Source organism: Rhea pennata, chromosome 1 (assembly GCF_028389875.1).
Source record: "Rhea pennata isolate bPtePen1 chromosome 1, bPtePen1.pri, whole genome shotgun sequence".
Lineage (NCBI taxonomy): Eukaryota > Metazoa > Chordata > Aves > Rheiformes > Rheidae > Rhea > Rhea pennata.
In genome coordinates, this window is record NC_084663.1 from 71,221,541 (window position 1) to 71,239,185 (window position 17,645).

At 34.4% G+C, this 17,645-nt stretch overlaps 1 protein-coding gene across 1 annotated transcript in view; it reads right to left on the minus strand.

Moving 5' to 3' along the window:
• Nucleotides 1–17,645, minus strand: part of PLCZ1 (phospholipase C zeta 1) — a 57,313-nt gene that overhangs the window by 35,950 nt on the left and 3,718 nt on the right. The window contains exons 3-6 of the mRNA XM_062591269.1: nt 16,943–17,177; nt 5,454–5,655; nt 3,779–3,923; nt 488–640 (exon numbers count right to left, since the gene is read on the minus strand). Coding sequence (XP_062447253.1) covers nt 488–640; nt 3,779–3,923; nt 5,454–5,655; nt 16,943–17,177 — 735 coding nt within the window. The remainder of the gene's footprint in view (nt 1–487; nt 641–3,778; nt 3,924–5,453; nt 5,656–16,942; nt 17,178–17,645) is intronic.

Genomic DNA, 17,645 nt, shown 5'->3' on the forward strand with positions numbered 1-17,645 from the left:
TTAAAAGTAGATTCTCTTGTGAGCATGGTTCACAATAATAAGACACATTACTGGAGCTGCCATGTTTCCAGATAAAATAAATTTTACCCCCCAAACTTTAGTTAACTACATTTGAATATAAAATAAAATCAATGGTTTACCATATACAAAGCCCCAGAAACTGGAATCATGTGAACCAGAAGATCTAGGGCTCTGAAAAATTAGTGTTATCTTTTTTCATCTGTATGTTTCAAGGTTGTACTAAAACAGTTTTCCTTTAAACATAGCCTTCCATATCAACTCACATGATTTATTTTTGCCTTCTCTTTTTACTTTGTTTTTTCATAGGTTCTTTGTGTTGTGTAATTAATTTTGTTTACAATCTGAAATCCATTTCAGACATCAGATGAAGAACTTTCATTAATCCAGTTTCAGAATATTCTGAACAAAAACTACAGAAAGTTGTATTTTTCCCTATCTTTCACAGGGAAAAATACAATGTTGTTACCTCAGGAGAAGGTAGTTCAGTAGGCACTTTATCATCAATTGCTGAAGAAAGAAGTTTGTCACCTAGAATACTTTCTAAATAATCTGCCATCACTTCTTGTTGCTTGGGGCTGCAATGATTCTCCAAAGACAGTACGATTGGATACTCAGACGCCTGAAAATATAAGTTGAAGTTTACTATGATTAATAAATAGGAAGAGAACTACTGGATTCCCCAAAATATCTTACAGAATGCCCCTTGGTAATTTGTATTTTCCTTGATTTTAAAAATATTCAGAATTTAAGTCAATTGTTTCAAATTAATAACAAACTAAAAAGCTTACAATACTTATGGAAGAGGAAAAAGTATAACTGGAAAATTAAGTCCAAAGAAGAGAAAAAAAATCATCTCAGAAAGTTAAGGGGAGTTAGAAACAGGGATGGACATACACAGAGATGAAAAGAGAGAAACAGCTAGGGAAACCAAGTAAAGATCAGCTAAGACGGATACCATACTTCATTAATGAAACCAAGCAGTATCTATGCAAGTAGTCCATACTGAAGTGTATTTGTCCAATAAGCAATAGAAAACAACTTAATTTATCAGAGTCATTTCATAGGAATTTAAGTATTGAATCAACCAAAAATCAGATTGATTCAGTTCCTTTACAGATTGATACCAGAAAGTAGTATTTGTCACAAAATTAATGGCTCTGCTGATGCATAGAGCTTCTAAAGAATAATGCACTGACTATTGCACGTCTCCAAGTTTTTCAATAGATGAATTAACGAAAAAAAAAAGCAGTGATAAAATCTAATACCTTCTATTGCTAAAATGTTCTTTCCACTGGAAATATAAGTTATATCACAACAAACTGCTTTTATGATTCTATTGACTAAGTAATCCCCACAAGGAATTATCTCATAGGGTACATGAACTTCTTTTAGAAAGAATAAGCATGTTTTGTGAAAAGGAATTTTATGAAGGGAAACAAAGAAAAAGGAAAAGAGAAATCATAATAGTTGCTGTTTTCATGTTTATATAGGAAGAAACAAAATTTGATCCAATCAGGATTTACCTCTCACATATTTAAGTCATAGCTCCTATAGCAGCTAGAATCCATTTTAAGGACAATGAAAACACATGAAAACCAAAGCAAAATTGGCTTTCAGCTAAATGTTACTCGTAGCCACCAGTTTACTGAAAGTGAAATGGATTTAAAATATTTCTCTTTTTTGAAGAGCTTTTCCTTTGTTTTGAGTATAGAAAATTTCCCTCTTTGTTTATACTGGTCTACTGTGAAAAGAGGGAAAATATTTTTTGTTTCTAAAGGTAAAATCTGATTATACAACCGCAGTTGACCAAAGAACCCAGAATTAAATGTTTTTTGTTTTAAAATGTGAGCATTTCCAATTGGCTATATTTTAGGTTTACAGTACTCTTAAAATTTTTGTCAGAAATCACAGTCCTCACATGAGCAAGCAATGCATAGTTTTTACTCCTTATTCATCACAGCACTCAAGCAAGAGAGATGAAATTTGAGAAATCTAGTAAACTTTAAAGAAATAGCTCCAAAATGGAGATGCCCATTTAGACTGTGGAAATAATCTTCCTATGTTACCAGTAACACTAGTGACTATTAAAAACAAATAGTCCAAATTAAATCTTTACTTGGGCAGTACCTAAACTGCTGATTTCCAGGTAAAGTGACACTTTATATTTACCTTGATTCTTACACTTTTCCACTAAGAATTAGCTATTGGCCACTATGAGAAACAGGATTTTAGCCTAGATGGACAAGTAACTGGAATTATTACTTATTTTTTTATGATTTTTTTCTACACCTTATGCCTGTTAAATGAAAATTGTATTATAGTAGTGTATAATATCCTGTGTAATAGCAAAGACAAATGAGTTGCATCTAATGCATCATGTATAACAGCAAAATAAAATCATATTTTTGCTTTTATTGTTTTCTAAAATTGGACTAATTTAATTTTATATAGAAAACAAAAATATAGCTGTGCTTAACTCTGAGAAGGCTCTGTGTGTGTGCGTGTGTGTGTGTGTGTATTTTTTATATATTTATACACACACATATATAAACCCATATAATCAGTATGTGTGTATATATGCATGCATATAAAGCAAAACTGGCCTGAATCTAAGGATTATCATAAGTCTTTCGGGACTTATCCTTCAGGCAGGAGTTTTGCCAGAAACCTATATAAAAGACTGAAACAGTGCCAAAAGATATCCAGCTTTCACTGTTTTGCCAGAGATAGGCAGAAGGGACATTGCTTTAATGAGTCATCTAACAAAAAGATAACAGTAGATGGAAACCTTTATCAGGCCTTGAATTCAAAGTGGTAAAGATACTTAAAAAGAGGACACGTTAAACAGAGTAAGACTCAAAGTCAGCTATAATCTAACCTTTTATCCCCTCTACATTTTGCAAATAGAAACACAGAACATTAGACAGAACAGTAGCAACAGAAGTAATAAATAAATAAATAAAAGAAGCAAAACACTAAACTATACTGAAGTAGTTTGTTAGTTCATATACAGTCCTTCTTCAGATGACCTCAAGTGAGAATTCTACCTAGCAAGTTGAGTAAGAACTGAATGGACTACCTCAAGTTTAATTTACAATCAATATCAGCAAATAAGTTTACTACTCATTTAAAAGGTACACACTAAAAACAGGTGGTAAAGTTTTCTCCTAATTTATTTCAACAGTGCCCACTGCCACAAGTATTACAGAATCACAGAATCAGTAAGGTTGGAAGGGACCTCTGGAGATCACATAGTCCAGCCTCCCCTGCAGGGTCACCTAGAGCATGTTAGACAGGGTTGCATCCAGGCGGGCTTTGAAGATCTCCAGAGAAGGAGACTCCACAACCTCTCTGGGCAGCCTGGTCCAGTGCTCTGTCACTCTCACAGTGAAGAAATTCCCCCTCACCTTCAGGCGGAACTTCCTGTGGTTCAGTTTGTGCCCATTGCCTCTTGTCCTTTCACATGGCACAGCTGAGAAGAGTGTAGTCCCATCCCCTGACATCCTCCCTTCAGGTACTTATAGACACTGCTAAGATCCCCCCTAAGTCTTCTCTTCTCCAGGCTAAACAGGCCCAGCTCTTGCAGCCGTTACTCGTAGGAGAGATGCTCCTGTCCTCTGATCATCTTCGTAACCCTGTAATGTTTCAGTTCATTTTCTTTTTCCCCTGGAGAAACTTAGACAACATGCATATCCAAGGACTTTGTTAAAGCCATCATAGCATTTCAGCAGATCTATAAATATACATATATACTTACCGCAAATGCGTATTTGTCTATCACATGAATTACAGAACTAAATGTAATTTTGCTTGTTAAAGTGTGACCATGATACACAACAGGTTCATTATGTGAGCCATCCCAGCAGTCAATTTCCAGGCAACGACATCCTTTTAACAGAGCACTTCAAAAGAACAGGAGAAACAATTTTACAGTCAAAGGAAGATACCACACTTTCTTATATATGTTGTTGTATTTCTGATTATATGCCTGCTGAATAATTACAAAAAAATAGCCTATCATCACAAAAGAAAAATAAGTCCTATCAAATTATACAGATATGAAACAGAACTTTATTTTCTGTTGTTTATCTTAGGCGTGTTAGGTAATAAACTTTATTAGAGCATTGAGGAGGAAGGCATATTACGTGAATATCCTTCATTAACAGATTAAAAATGAGAGTCAAAGTTTTAAAGAAAACAATTTTGGAATGCTGGCAGATGGTTTCTTAAAATAGAAGTAAAAATGTTTGAAGGTTTTTTATCATTATTATTATTTTAGGATTGGGTCAATATTTGAAAAACCATTATCCTTAAAAGCATCAGCATCCCACTTAGAAAGTAAAGTAATGCTTGTTCTTTTTTTTCTTTTACATAATTTAATTGTTCTCCCCCATCTTATTTCTATAAATGGTTGCCCTAAATTTACTCTGTTTGTAGTTTTAATAAGTTAGTGGTACCTCTTGAATGTCTAAGTTTCTAGCATTTGTTTTGCTACTAATTTAAATGTTTTTGTAGACTGTTTTATCTAATTACCAACCTGTCCTTTACATGCTAACAGTATCTTTAGAGACTTCTAGCTGAATATGTTCTTATTTTATCATTTTGTATTTCCTTTGCACCAATAATAACTAAGCAGAAAGAGAAGAGGTTTTTATAAGATATTTGCAATTATTTTAAGTTATGCAGTATTTACCACATACCGTTTTTAATATTGTTAGAAAAGGATTCATAGCATTCTTGATTGTTGCAAGTCATTACAGAACATACAGAGAGCAAATTTCTGTCTCTGTCTCTATTGACTTTACTACATAATCAATTTTCCTCCTTTCCCTGCTCATTTCTCAAAGCTTTTTGGAAATAAAGCATTCAGGTTTCCCTCTGCTCTTGGACTCATATGCTGCACATTCAAATATAAAGTTTCTTCTCCCTCCACCCTCCACTGTGCCCATGTAACTCTTTATTTTTCTCCTTCTGTATTGATTGCATCACAACACACACTGTTCTCAGATATCCTTGACATACTCCGCCATCCTGGGCCTCATCATGGGCCTCTATGTGCTGTATAAAGATATAGATCAGAAGAGAGCTGGCCCAGAAATCTTACATTTATTCCAGAGAGTTGTTTATTTTTGCATGCCTTGTTGAAATTAAAACCTGATTTAATTATCTACTGTACAGCATACTATAGATGTTATTTGCTGCAAGGTAGATTTTATGTGACGCAAGTGAAAAAATAGATCATTTTCAGACTAAGAACAGATGGTTTGGCTAATATATTAAAATGTGTACACACAAAATAAAATACCACTCTCACATTTTCCACTTGTATCTGCGATGTTTTTGTCCCTTACTGCCAAACAGCATTACATATGAGGTAGTATTTATCAAAAAAGCTAAAGAATATTTACAATTTTTTAAAAGTATTTAAATACCTGGCATATCCCCATAAATGACTGGGCCCTATTAATTGATCTGATATCAAATAGGTGTTGTGAGAAGATGAAATAAAATAATCACATAATGGCCGGTTCATATCTTGGTAGACAGTCTTGTGATCTTTCTTAAATATCGAACAGTCTTCCGAGTTCAAGTATCTTATAAATCCTTCAAATGACATCTGCCTTCTTTTCCTCACTGAACAAAAAAAGAAAGTAAAAAAATTCCTGTGTAAATCTAAACTGATGGTTATGTCTGTATACTTTCCATAATTTAACTAATTCTAAACATTATTAATGGAGCATAACTATTTCCTGCAATTTTTAAATTAATACAAAACAGTATAAACAGAAGTGCTAAATATGTGCAGTTCTGGAGCAGATGAGGTTCAAAATTACGAGAGGAAGTATATGAATGTGCTCTGATGTTTTTATTCTTTTATGAATATCAAGAAGAAAAGCCTACAGTAGTTCTACTTAAATATAAAGGAAAATATTTGCTGTTGTTTATTTTTGGAAAATAACATGCCAGTCAATTCCCCAAAAGAATTTTTCTTCCTCTGTAGAGAGAACAGGAATTATTCGTCAAAAGGTCAAGACTGGCAAAATAATCTTGCAGAAACTATGATTCCTACTACCAAATATCTTCCTCAATGGCAGAAAATCCCAAACAGATAGTGATGAAATATTATTTAAATTAGAATTATTTGAAGTTAAAATAGCATCTTGGCAAAATAAATGACTGCCTATAAAGATGAATTGCTAATTAAGCTTATTGTATTACCGTCTCTATAACAAAATGTGCTAATTGCCATCATACCCGTGATACTTGTCCCATTTGTTTTGTTTTTAACTGATTTAATGACAAATAGATCCATTATACTGCCAACTGCTGCTCCAGTGTCGTGCTTCAAAAGTTTTAATTCTATAAATGATATAATTTCAGAAGTCATCTTTGCTTTGAAACATAACCTAGTATGAATTAGTCAGGGATTTTGCCCATTTTTTGTTGCAATGTAATCTTCTCGTGAAGTAGTTATTTTTGTCAGCATAGCAGGATGGGGATATTTAAGCAGTAAGTAATCAAAGGTTATTTTATGGTAACAACGACTTAAAGAGGTCAGCCTTGCCAAAAACCCTCAAATCCTTATCTGACTTGTTAATTCTCAATACATTTATAAGAATCACAATTTACAGAGTAGACTTGCAATAATCAATCTTCAATATGTCTACTGACTAAAAGTTTTATATCTGAATAAGAAGTCATTAAAATCATTCTGATGAAGACAACAGAAAGAAAATAATTATTTCTAAATTGTACAGTTTTTTGAACTAGGAAATTTCACAATGTTTCAAAATACTAAATAGAAATCGAAAAGTAGCGGTGGAGGCCTTTTAGAGGTAGCCACACATTCACTGTTCTCTTTAACCACACAAATGCTATTCCTAACAAATTTCTGTCCAAATTACTCTTAAAGACCTCCATCAATGAAGAATCCGTATGCTTTCTAGAAAAACCGTTTCAATGCCCAAGTAACCTTTGTTAGAGTTTTCCCTAACGTTTACCCTGAATCTTCCTAGCTGTGCATTGTTGGTTGTATTTTGTACTATTTCTCTTCTTTTTTCAGTCTCTTATGCACATGAAGACTGCTGTTACACCTCCCCTGAGCCCACTGAGAAACATGCAATTCATTCCATCTTTCTGCTTAGATTAGATTTTCTTAGATTTCTTTCTTTCATTGTATTACTCTGACCCTTTCCAATTAGTCAACATCCTTCTTGATGTGTGATGTCCCTAAATGGAATATAGGACTTTTCCTTATGGAACTACATCCTTGTTTTCTATATCATTTCTCCAATTTGCCAAGATAATTTTGTTCCCTAATATACTTGAAGTTCTTCCCTACCGCTATCAAACCTAAATTAATAAGATAACTTCCTATTCTGTCATCCAGTTCATCAATGACATTATTGAAGTCTAGGTCCCAAGACAGTGCTCAGTGAAAGTTCAAGTTCACGTAGCCTTCCATTTTGATTCTAAACTATTGATGATTAACTTCTCAGAGTACTTTTCCAATGAGTTTTGTATCTACAATCTACTTATTTTGCCTGCCTCCTAAATATGCTTATGCAAATGCAAGAGAATGCTAAGGACCTTTTTAGCATCTACGTACAAAGTGATTTTCTCCTGCCTAGTCTGTTATTCTCCTGTTGAAGAAAACTAGATACAATTTCTTCATGAAAAAGAGGAACTGACTGCTACTCTTCTCTATTACCTTGATGGCTGATTATATATTTATTATGTTTTTCCAGTATTCTTCTGAGACCTGACTAGTATCTAGTCCCCTGGATTTTCCCTTTTTAAAATAGGTGCTACATTTGACCTTTTCTAGTCTTTCAATCCATCGTGCATTTTTCATGAGTTGTCAAAAATAATCTGTATTAGCTGAGCTTGCTAAAGTAAATTTTAAGAACTCACGGATTACTCAACCTGTCCTCATTGATCTGAAAATATTTAAGTCATTAAGAATGTCTTACCCTGTTCTTTCCATATTTTTGACTGAAATCATACTCTGGTCTCATTAATAATGTTAGCCACCTGATCATGCCTCAGTAGTGGACTGAGAGTTTCCCGTTTTTCTTTTTAATGAACATACTTGCAGAATGACCTATTGTTAACCTAACATCCCTTGATAATTGCATCTTGTTTAGTACTTTGTCTATTGATTTATCCACACAGTCATGTTATATTTTAGCAGTAGGATTAAGTTTATACTTTCTGGATCTTTAAAAATGGTTTTAATGCTTTACATGTTGCTCAGAACAGAGTATTTTTATCCTGCTTGTGTTACCTATAACGAATTACATGAGTTGTTGACTTCAGGCCTTTTAAAAGAAGACTTTCCACCAATAGTATCTGCTTTTCATTCCTGATTATTTAATTTTTTCACATCCTATATTGGCCTCTGTGGAATCACAGTTGGGCCAGTAACTACTTACTTTGCTTTTTTTTTTAATTTACTAGCCATTCTTACATGAACCTTTTTATATTTATCTTTTAAATTAATGAACAACACTGACTTTCTAAGTTTTTAATTGTTATTTTCTGAATTGTTTTTTATTATTTAATAGACATTTGTCATTAATAAAAGATGGTTACAATATTCTCATGAAGGGAACTTTTGTTGATACAAATACACTCATGACTATAAACCCCTAAATGTGAAAACAAGGTAAATTTGTGCTGCTCTGTTAGTCAATATGTAAATTATTTGGCTTCAGTAAAATTTCAATTAATGCTGCTAATCAACTGACTAAAAATACTTTATTTTTATACAGCTTATTACAGACCCACGGCCTTGCATTACATTGTTTTACAGCTTGTTTCTAAGGGATCTGCAGCTGCTGTCCTTGAACTGCACATAACTAAAACCACCATCATGTTTCTGGAGAATTACTAAAACTCTAAGCAACTTTATAAAATTTTAAGATCTATCTGTAATAAGGAAAAGATTTTGCACCAAACCATTTTGGGAACATGTGCAGTTCTATGAATTGAGATATGCAAAAGAGCATCACATGAACATAAATGGCACAGCATCTGCTTAAATAAGATTTCAGAGAAAATCTTATACTTGGTAGAAGATGTCATAGCTTTGAGAGTTTAAGATAAAGGAACACTTGATTTGTTTTTTTATTTACTTATTTTATTACTGTTACTATTCATTAACTCTTCTCCTCCAGTGCAGAAAACTTACTTAGTTTTTTTAGAAATCTCTCTTATTTATGTCCGATGAAGATACCAAAAGCTAGCTAGGAATAGATGTTCTGAGGAATTTTATGTTTTGAGGAAGAGCACAATCATACTATTTTCTGATCATTTACAGACACTTTCTGCCCCTATATTAAAAGAAATGAGAATGCACCTTCATAACTATTCCACAGTGAAAAGAAAAGATGTTTTCACAGAGGCCTTGCCTTTCTTCCCTAGAGGAACTTCAGTCTTTCGCCATTAGGATTCTTTAACAGTAGTTAGTATGCGTATGTTTATTTGCTGTTACAGACATTTAAGAAGAAACAAGGAGCAAATTCTATCTATATTCCTGTAGTTTATAAAGTTCAATGCAGTTCTCCTGTTCTCCTCTTTTTTGATAGTCAGTAATGAAATTTAATAATATTATTTTCTTCCAAACAGAATTATGATAAAAAATGTGGGTTTTTTCCCCATATTCATCCAGTTAATGTAAATTCCAACTCTGCCATATTCACAGATACTGACATTTCAAAGAGGAATTATGGATATAACCCATTTGGAAGACCTTTATAACATATCCATGGTTTTTAGAGTTTATTACTTTCTGCTTTCCTAATTGTTTATCATGGCTTTCCTAGTTCTTTATCATGAAGCTTCTTTGAAAGTATTTTTCTTTCTGTACGGAAAGAAAGAATGAAACTAAGACAGCTTTCATAAGGAAGATGTTTGGAGAATATGTCTAAAATATTACTTTTTATCTTAGAGAATATTTTAACTATGGCATAAGTTTCTTGTGCAGTTTCTGGTACAGAAAGTGAAATAACCATTTTTATTTCTCACATACGGAACAAAGAACAAAGAAATAACTAACCTTTATAGCTGAACTAGGACAGACACATTAAGGGAAATTATTTTTTAACAGAATGTAGCAGACAATATTGGCAACATCAGAATTAAAAGCTGGTTCTTCACTTTAATTGTTGTAATAAAGTACATTTTTATAACAACAAATTGTCAATGAGTTTGAAATATTTTTCTGAATCTTCATGCAGAGTAACAACAGAAATTTATAATTTAGAATCTGAAGAATGCCAACGGAGATATTTAAATTGATACAAATATGTCTGCTGGGAATTTAGGGCTTAGCTCACTAGAAATACTTGTAATCACAGAATAAGACGTTACTCTCTATCACATTACATGAATATTTAAATAATTACTAAAATTATGAATTAATAGTGTTAGTCTCAAGACTGAAATGTTCTAAGATGGAACTTCAGATTGCGTAAGATCAGAATAAAACTTCCATATTATAAGCAAACAATAAATACAGTAAATATTTACCTTCCTAAAATGAGAGCATAATTACTACTTTTCTCTAAGCCTACAGTCTAAGGAGCCTTTTTCACCTAACTCACATTTGCAACTAATACTGCTGCATACTGGAATAGAGTTGAGATTGTCTTCTGGTGATGAAACTTCCTAAAACTGGATATTTACATCATCTTCTCCCATCTGAATTCTTTCATGTTTCATAAGCCAGGGTCCAGTCATTCACTTAGTCAAGATTTTTTAATCGTATTTTCATTTCACTTGATTTTTATTAAATCTTTGAGAATCTGACTGAAGCCTCCCTCTTCCATGTCAAATTTGATTTAAATTGGTGAATGGCCTCAAAAGGTCTCCTTCATGAGCACAAGCCTTCTCTGTCATATACACAAATGCACACAGGAAAGCAAATTAAAAAGATCATAAATGCCAAAAATATTTTTTTTTTATTCCCAGAGACATTCTGGACACTTATAAAAAAAAAGATAAAGTGCATTTGGTTAGTATGAAATGTTTTCTTTAATCTCAATGAGTCAATATTTCTATTTGAAATTTATAATAAAATGAAGAGACAACAATGTTAGCATTGAACAAAACTGATATTTGAATGTTATTGAGAGACAACAGTCAGGTATTACCCACTTAACCAGTCTTATGATCAGTTGCTAAAAATGGATCCTTCAGCCAAAAATGGAAGCTTTAGCATTAAAAAAAAGCATATGTAGCATTTTTCCATTTTAAGCTGTATAATAAAAATAGAAAAGCAATGTATTCTGTATTTTTCCTGAACTAACTAAAGTATCCTCAGATAGTTAATGCAGAGTTTTCCAGCTCAACAGCTAAGAAAATTCTTCTCCTTGTGAATGCAAATGTTATGCTATGAATGGACTAAATGTTATGGATTGACTTGTCAGTGCTGTGTGCGTATATAAAAATCTAGTCATTGTTTTTATCTTCATCTTGACATACCAACCTTATCAGATTGTGGTTTTTATTAGTTGCAAACTGCTCAATAAAGTGTCAAAATCTGCCCTTTTAACTCACTGCAATGTATACGACAAGGCTAGCAGAAGAGTCTAAAAGATCATCCAGATGAAGAATATTTTATACTAAATTCAGAATGACAATTGCACAAAATGATCTATTATTACACTATATGAATCAATGATCATGTCAATCATATCTGCAACTTTCCATTAACTATTCCTGAGTAAGAGTCAAAGGAGCATTAACAATACAGCTATTATTTCATTCAGTAAGATTATTCCAATCAGAAGATTAACAATTTGTTCATAGACGAAGAAACAAACAAAAATTTGACTTAGCATTTGGAATTTAAAACAGACATTAAATTTAAACTGTAGAAATTTTATCTGATACTTATGAATGTATTTTCTAACTCAGCGGAGGTTACTGAGTACCTAACCACTTTATAGCTATTAACTTTCTCATCAAAATAGATAATTCAAAAAAAAACCCTTTTAAACCAGTAACTTAATATACAGTTACTTAATAAACACATTTATTAAGAGTAGGATAGATTCAACAAGAAAAGTAGGACTTACTCAACAAAATATGTTCTAGTTCGAAAGACAACCTCAAAAAGTAGTATATAGAATCAAATGTTTTGTAGCTATTGCTGTACAGTGAGCAACACTTAATGAAATAACAAATGCCTTCTTGTAGAAAGAGAGATCCTGCTTCTTCTTTCTAAGGGAATGATCAACATAGACCTTCCAGGGCCTTCCAGACCTTCCCAAATGAAGCCTTTTTCCTTCTTGGGTTTAACCCTGATTTTCCTCAAACAGTTATCAGTCCCACCCAATACCACACACTGGGAAACAAACAAAGTTAACCAATTTGAATATCCAATCTTCAGCTTCCATTGAACACAATAACAGCTTCCAATAAACTGCAGTTAGTTCTGGTTTGCATTCTCAGCTTAGCTGCAAATTTTGCATCTACTTATGTTCAATGAAGCTCAGCAGAAAAGTCACATCACAACCTGAAACAGCGCTCAATAGCTGGTGTACTGATACTACAGACTTAACAAATTTCCACTCATCTCTGATGTCTTACAACATGATTAGAAAGGGTAATCAGGTACTTATGAAGATCTTGCATTTCATCAGAAGTGATTCTTCTATAAGTAAGTCAAGGAGACACATCAGTCTTAACCTCTCCCTTGTTTTTTGGTTTGTTTTTTTTAAATAAGTGAATCAAAAAACTTGGAGAATAGTATATATTGAGCAAACAAGCAGAATGCCAGATAGGAACCCTACAGAAAATAAAGTAAAAAATAGTTTGCAATGACCAACAGAGAGTTGGAGAACAAAAGGTATAGAAGTACAAGGGAAAGAGATAAACAAATGAAAGAGAAAAGAGATGAGAATACACAGGAGAAGAGAAAGGAGACTGCTGTGGAAATAAAGAAATTAAAACACAGAAATAAAAAATAAATATATGACTAATAAGATGAGACTTTTAGTGTACTACGTGTATGTTTCTTTTTCACATAGTAGTCTCAGAATATTATTTTGATTATGTTTATTTAAACACTCATCAAAATATAACAGGAAATGCTCCAAATAAACCAATTACAGCCACAGAAAACCCCTTCCACAGGAAAAAAGATGGGCTTTGTAGTTATGCCTGGCTCAATAGGGCAAAGAACTCTCACTGTTTAGAAAAAATATTTGGTCTGCAAAGTGTTCATGAAACCAGGAAGAACCCAGCTTGAGCTCCAGTTTTCAGTCTGAATTATCAGTGCAAGCTGATTAGATAATTTCAATCTACTGCAACAAGAAAAATGCCATGGATTTACTAGGGCATAATAAAATTAAAACAGCATGAAAAAAGTAATCTACAAAACTGGAAATCAGAGGAGGTCCCAATGACTAGAGAAAGACAAACATTGAACCTATTTTCAAAAAGGGTAAAGACAATCCAAGGAACTACAACTTGGTTAGCTTCACTTTCACCCCTGGGAAAACCATAGTGCAATAACTCTTGATGGTATTTCTGGACACATGATAAGAAGGTAGTAGCGAGAAAGGATTTACCATGGATAAACCATGCTTGACCAACCTGATTTCTTTCCACAATGAAATGTCTAGATCTGCAGATGAGGAGAGAACAGTGGATGTTGTCTACTTCAACTTTAGCAAGGCTTTCAGCATCCCTTACTAAAGCATCCTTTTACCCACATCATCACTTTGCAGTCTGGATGAATGGGCTGCTAGCTGAAAAACTGGCTGGAACACCTGGCTCAAAGGATAGTGATTAACTGGTCATACTCTACCTGTTACAGTTACAGATGGAGCTCCTCAAGGGTCCATCTGGGGCTCTATCCTGTTTAATAGGAATGAGTTAGAGGAACAGATCCTCACCTCACATCCAGTCTCACCTCTGTCCCTGGGAAGGTGATGGAGCACCTTATTCTGCATACCATTTCCAGACATGTGAAGGACAAGAAGGTGATCAGGAGTAGTCAGAACAGATTTACAAAGGGGAAATCATGCTTAACCAACATGATAACCCCCTACTGTGAGATGACTGGCTTGGTGGATGAGTGGAGAACAGTGGATGTTGTTTATCTTGACTTTAGCAAGGGTTTTGACATTGTCTCCTATAACATCCTCATAGATTAGGCTGATGAAGTACAGGCTAGATAAGTGGACAGTGAGGTGGACTGAAAATTAGCTGAACTCCTGGGCTCAGAAGTTTGTGATCAGCAGCTCAAAATCCAGTTGGAGGGCAGTTACTAGTGCTGTCCCCCATGTGTTGATACTGAGGCCAATACCATTTAATATCTTCATTAAAGACTTGGATGATGGGACTGAATGCATCCTCAGCAAGTTTGTAAGTGATACAAAACTTGGAGGAGCAGCTGATAGACAAGATATTTTGCACTGCCATTCAGAGAGACCTCGAAAAGCTGGAGAAATGGGCCAACAGCAATCTTATGAAGTCCAACAGAGGCAAATGCCAAGTTCTGCACCTGGGGAAGAATAATTCCATGTACCTGTCCAGGCTGGGGGTTGACCAGGAGAGCACCTTTATAGAGAAGAACCTGAGGAGTCCTGGTGGACAAGTTGAACATGAGCCAGCAATGTGCTCTCATGACAAAGATGGCCAACAGCACATTGGGCTGCACCAGGAAGAGTGTTGCCAGCAGGTTGAGGAAGTTGTTCATTCCCCTCTACTCAGCCCCAGTGAGTCCATGTCTGGAGTGCTGTGTCCAGTTTTGGGCTCTCTGTACAAGAAAGATATTGATCTATTGGAGCAAGCCCAGTGAATGCCAAAAAGATGATTAAGTGACTGGAGACATCTGAAGAGATGCTGAGAGATCTGGGACTGTTTAGCCTAGAAGAAAAGAAGGTTCGGGGGGAATCTTATCACTGTTTATAAATATCTGATGGAAGGGAGTAAAGAATAGGGAGTCAGACTCTTCTCAGTGGTGTCCGGTAACAGGACAAAATGTAATGGGCACAAACTGAAACACAGAAAATTGCATCTGAACTTCTTCACTGTGAAAACAGTGAGCACTGGAACAGGTTGACCAGCCTGACTTGACACAGTCCTGGGCAACTTGCTCTAGCTGATCCTGCTTGAGCAGAATCACTGTTCTGTGATTCTGTAAGAGGGAATTTACCCTCAAGAAACTTGTAGATGATACCATATTGGGGGTTCAATCAATACACTTGAAGTCAGGGCTGCCAAGGACCTAGACAGGCTAGAAGAATCGGCTGACAGAAACCTGATGGAATTCAACAAGGATCAATAAACAAGGATATAATGTCCTTAATCTGGGAAGAACGAATCCTCTGCAATGGTACAGGCTAGGGACCGGCTGGCTGGTAGGCAGCTCTGCTGAAAAGGACCTGGGAGCCATGCAGACCAGTAGGCTAAACATGAGACAGCAGTGGGCCCAGACAGCGATGAATGTTAATAGCACACCGGATAGAATTCACAGAACAGCCAGTAAATTGGAGGAATTAATTATTACCCTTTACTTGGTACTTGCTAGACCACATCATTTCCAGTTTGAGGCCTTTCAATACAAGAAAGATGTTGAGTAACCAGAGCAAGTCTGAGAGAAGGCTGGAGGAGGTCATGATCTGTGAGGAGACAATTACAGAACTGGGCTTCTTCAGCCTGGAGAAGAGAAGACTTAGAGAGGACATAGTAGTAGTGTTACTAGTATTTATTAGGGGATTATTAAGGAGAGAAGAAAGCTCTTTGCAGAGATGGATCATGGGAAGAAAAGAGTCAGTGGTCATAAACTGAAACACAACCGTTTCTGACTGAGTAAAAGGAGGGAGAAAAAAAGAATCAGTTTTGACCTTGTTTTCAGTAGAAGACTGAACTAGCCTGAGGTCCCTTTCCATCTGAAAAATTCTATGATTCTTTCATAGTAAACGTGTGTATTTAGAGGCCTAATTGTAGAAGCTGATCACAGAACAGAAAGAATATGACATTTTAGCTTAGGAGAACATAAATATATCTTTAACCCAAGTATTAAGGATAATGGCAGCAGTAGACTGCTGCCAGATGATGGCACAGATTAATAACAAGACCACATGCCCACCAAACACCCTGAGCATCCACAATGTTTGCCAGCCTATTTTAGTGCACCATGGATATTGTTGCCAATGATATCCAGCTGAGGGCTGGATACTCAAGAGTAACTATCCAATATTTCATTTTTTTCCTTCTGCAACATCTGTGAATTAGAGGATTCTTACGTTTAAACTTTCACAACACTCAAACATAGACACACCAAGTGCAAAAAGTATGACTGATACTTCTGAAAATAGACAGGTGTATTTTCTGCCATTCAGTTTCCAAGACAAACATCCTATGCTGAACAGACAGCTTGCTAACAAAACACAATTTCTATCTTTTTCTTTACAGTTTCACATTTATTTCCTTTAATTAAATAAGCAAAATGATTTTTAAACATTTGGTTAAGCCTAAAAATTCAGTCTGATTTCCTAATAATGGCCATTCATATGTCTTAGTGGGCATTAAGATTTAGTACAGCTTCTATCAGCTCATCTACTCTATAAAATTTGCCTTTTGTTTGAAGCAATCCACATGTAGGTTTTGGATCAATCTACTGCAGCAAGGACTAAGAATGACTGATCTGGAAGTAATGTGCTACCACTGAGCAATATGCAGTGCAAATTTATGCTGCTTATAATGGCTTTTTACATTACCACTTCCCTAGTATTTAAAGGTCTGAATTAAAAAAAAAATTATATATGTGGCTTACAATCAATATTATACATTAATTTTCTTTAAAATGTCCATTTATATAATCAAATGATTCAAAAAAAAACACAGTAGCTGACAGAATCACAATAAATAACTTAAAATTAAATACTTAAATGATACTTACCTTCTTCAATGGGTTCATACTTCGAAATAATTTCTAAGGCAGTTGTTTCATTGGCTTCTGTTTCAAATTGTTCTTTTTTGAGGAATGTGATGAGCTCGGTGTCAGCTAGAATTTTGTGATTTGGAGAATAAGTGCAGAAAACTTCGTGAAACTCAGGTCTGTGTACAATCGTTCGATAGATTGCCCTGAAGTCTTCTATGTTGATAGTTGGTACCTTCCGTTTGTCAACTGTTTTCTGAAAAAAAACTCAAAACAGTCAGTATAAGGTCTGCAAAGATTCAAAGACAGATGAACAACAGTCCATTAAAACTTATCATAAAAGCTAAAGAGCTCCTATATGCAATTTTTAAAATTTGCCTTGTGGTTTAAGATATTTTATATAAATTAGAATGCATTGTATGACACAATTAGCATCTAAGCAATTACAGTGTACTTCTTATATATATAATGCATATGCAATATTAAAACTTTATTTAATACAGCACTGAAATACCTTTCAATACAATAAAATCCACAGCATATTACATCAGTCCAATTGAAACTTAAATCATATTGTAAACACTTTCAGCTAAATTTACATACAATATACAGTAACCACTAATATAAAAAAAAGAAATAAGGATGACCCAATTATCATGAGATTCAAGTCCTTCAATAGATCAAATAAGAAGCACTATCTGAAGTCTGGAGAAAAGCTACTCTA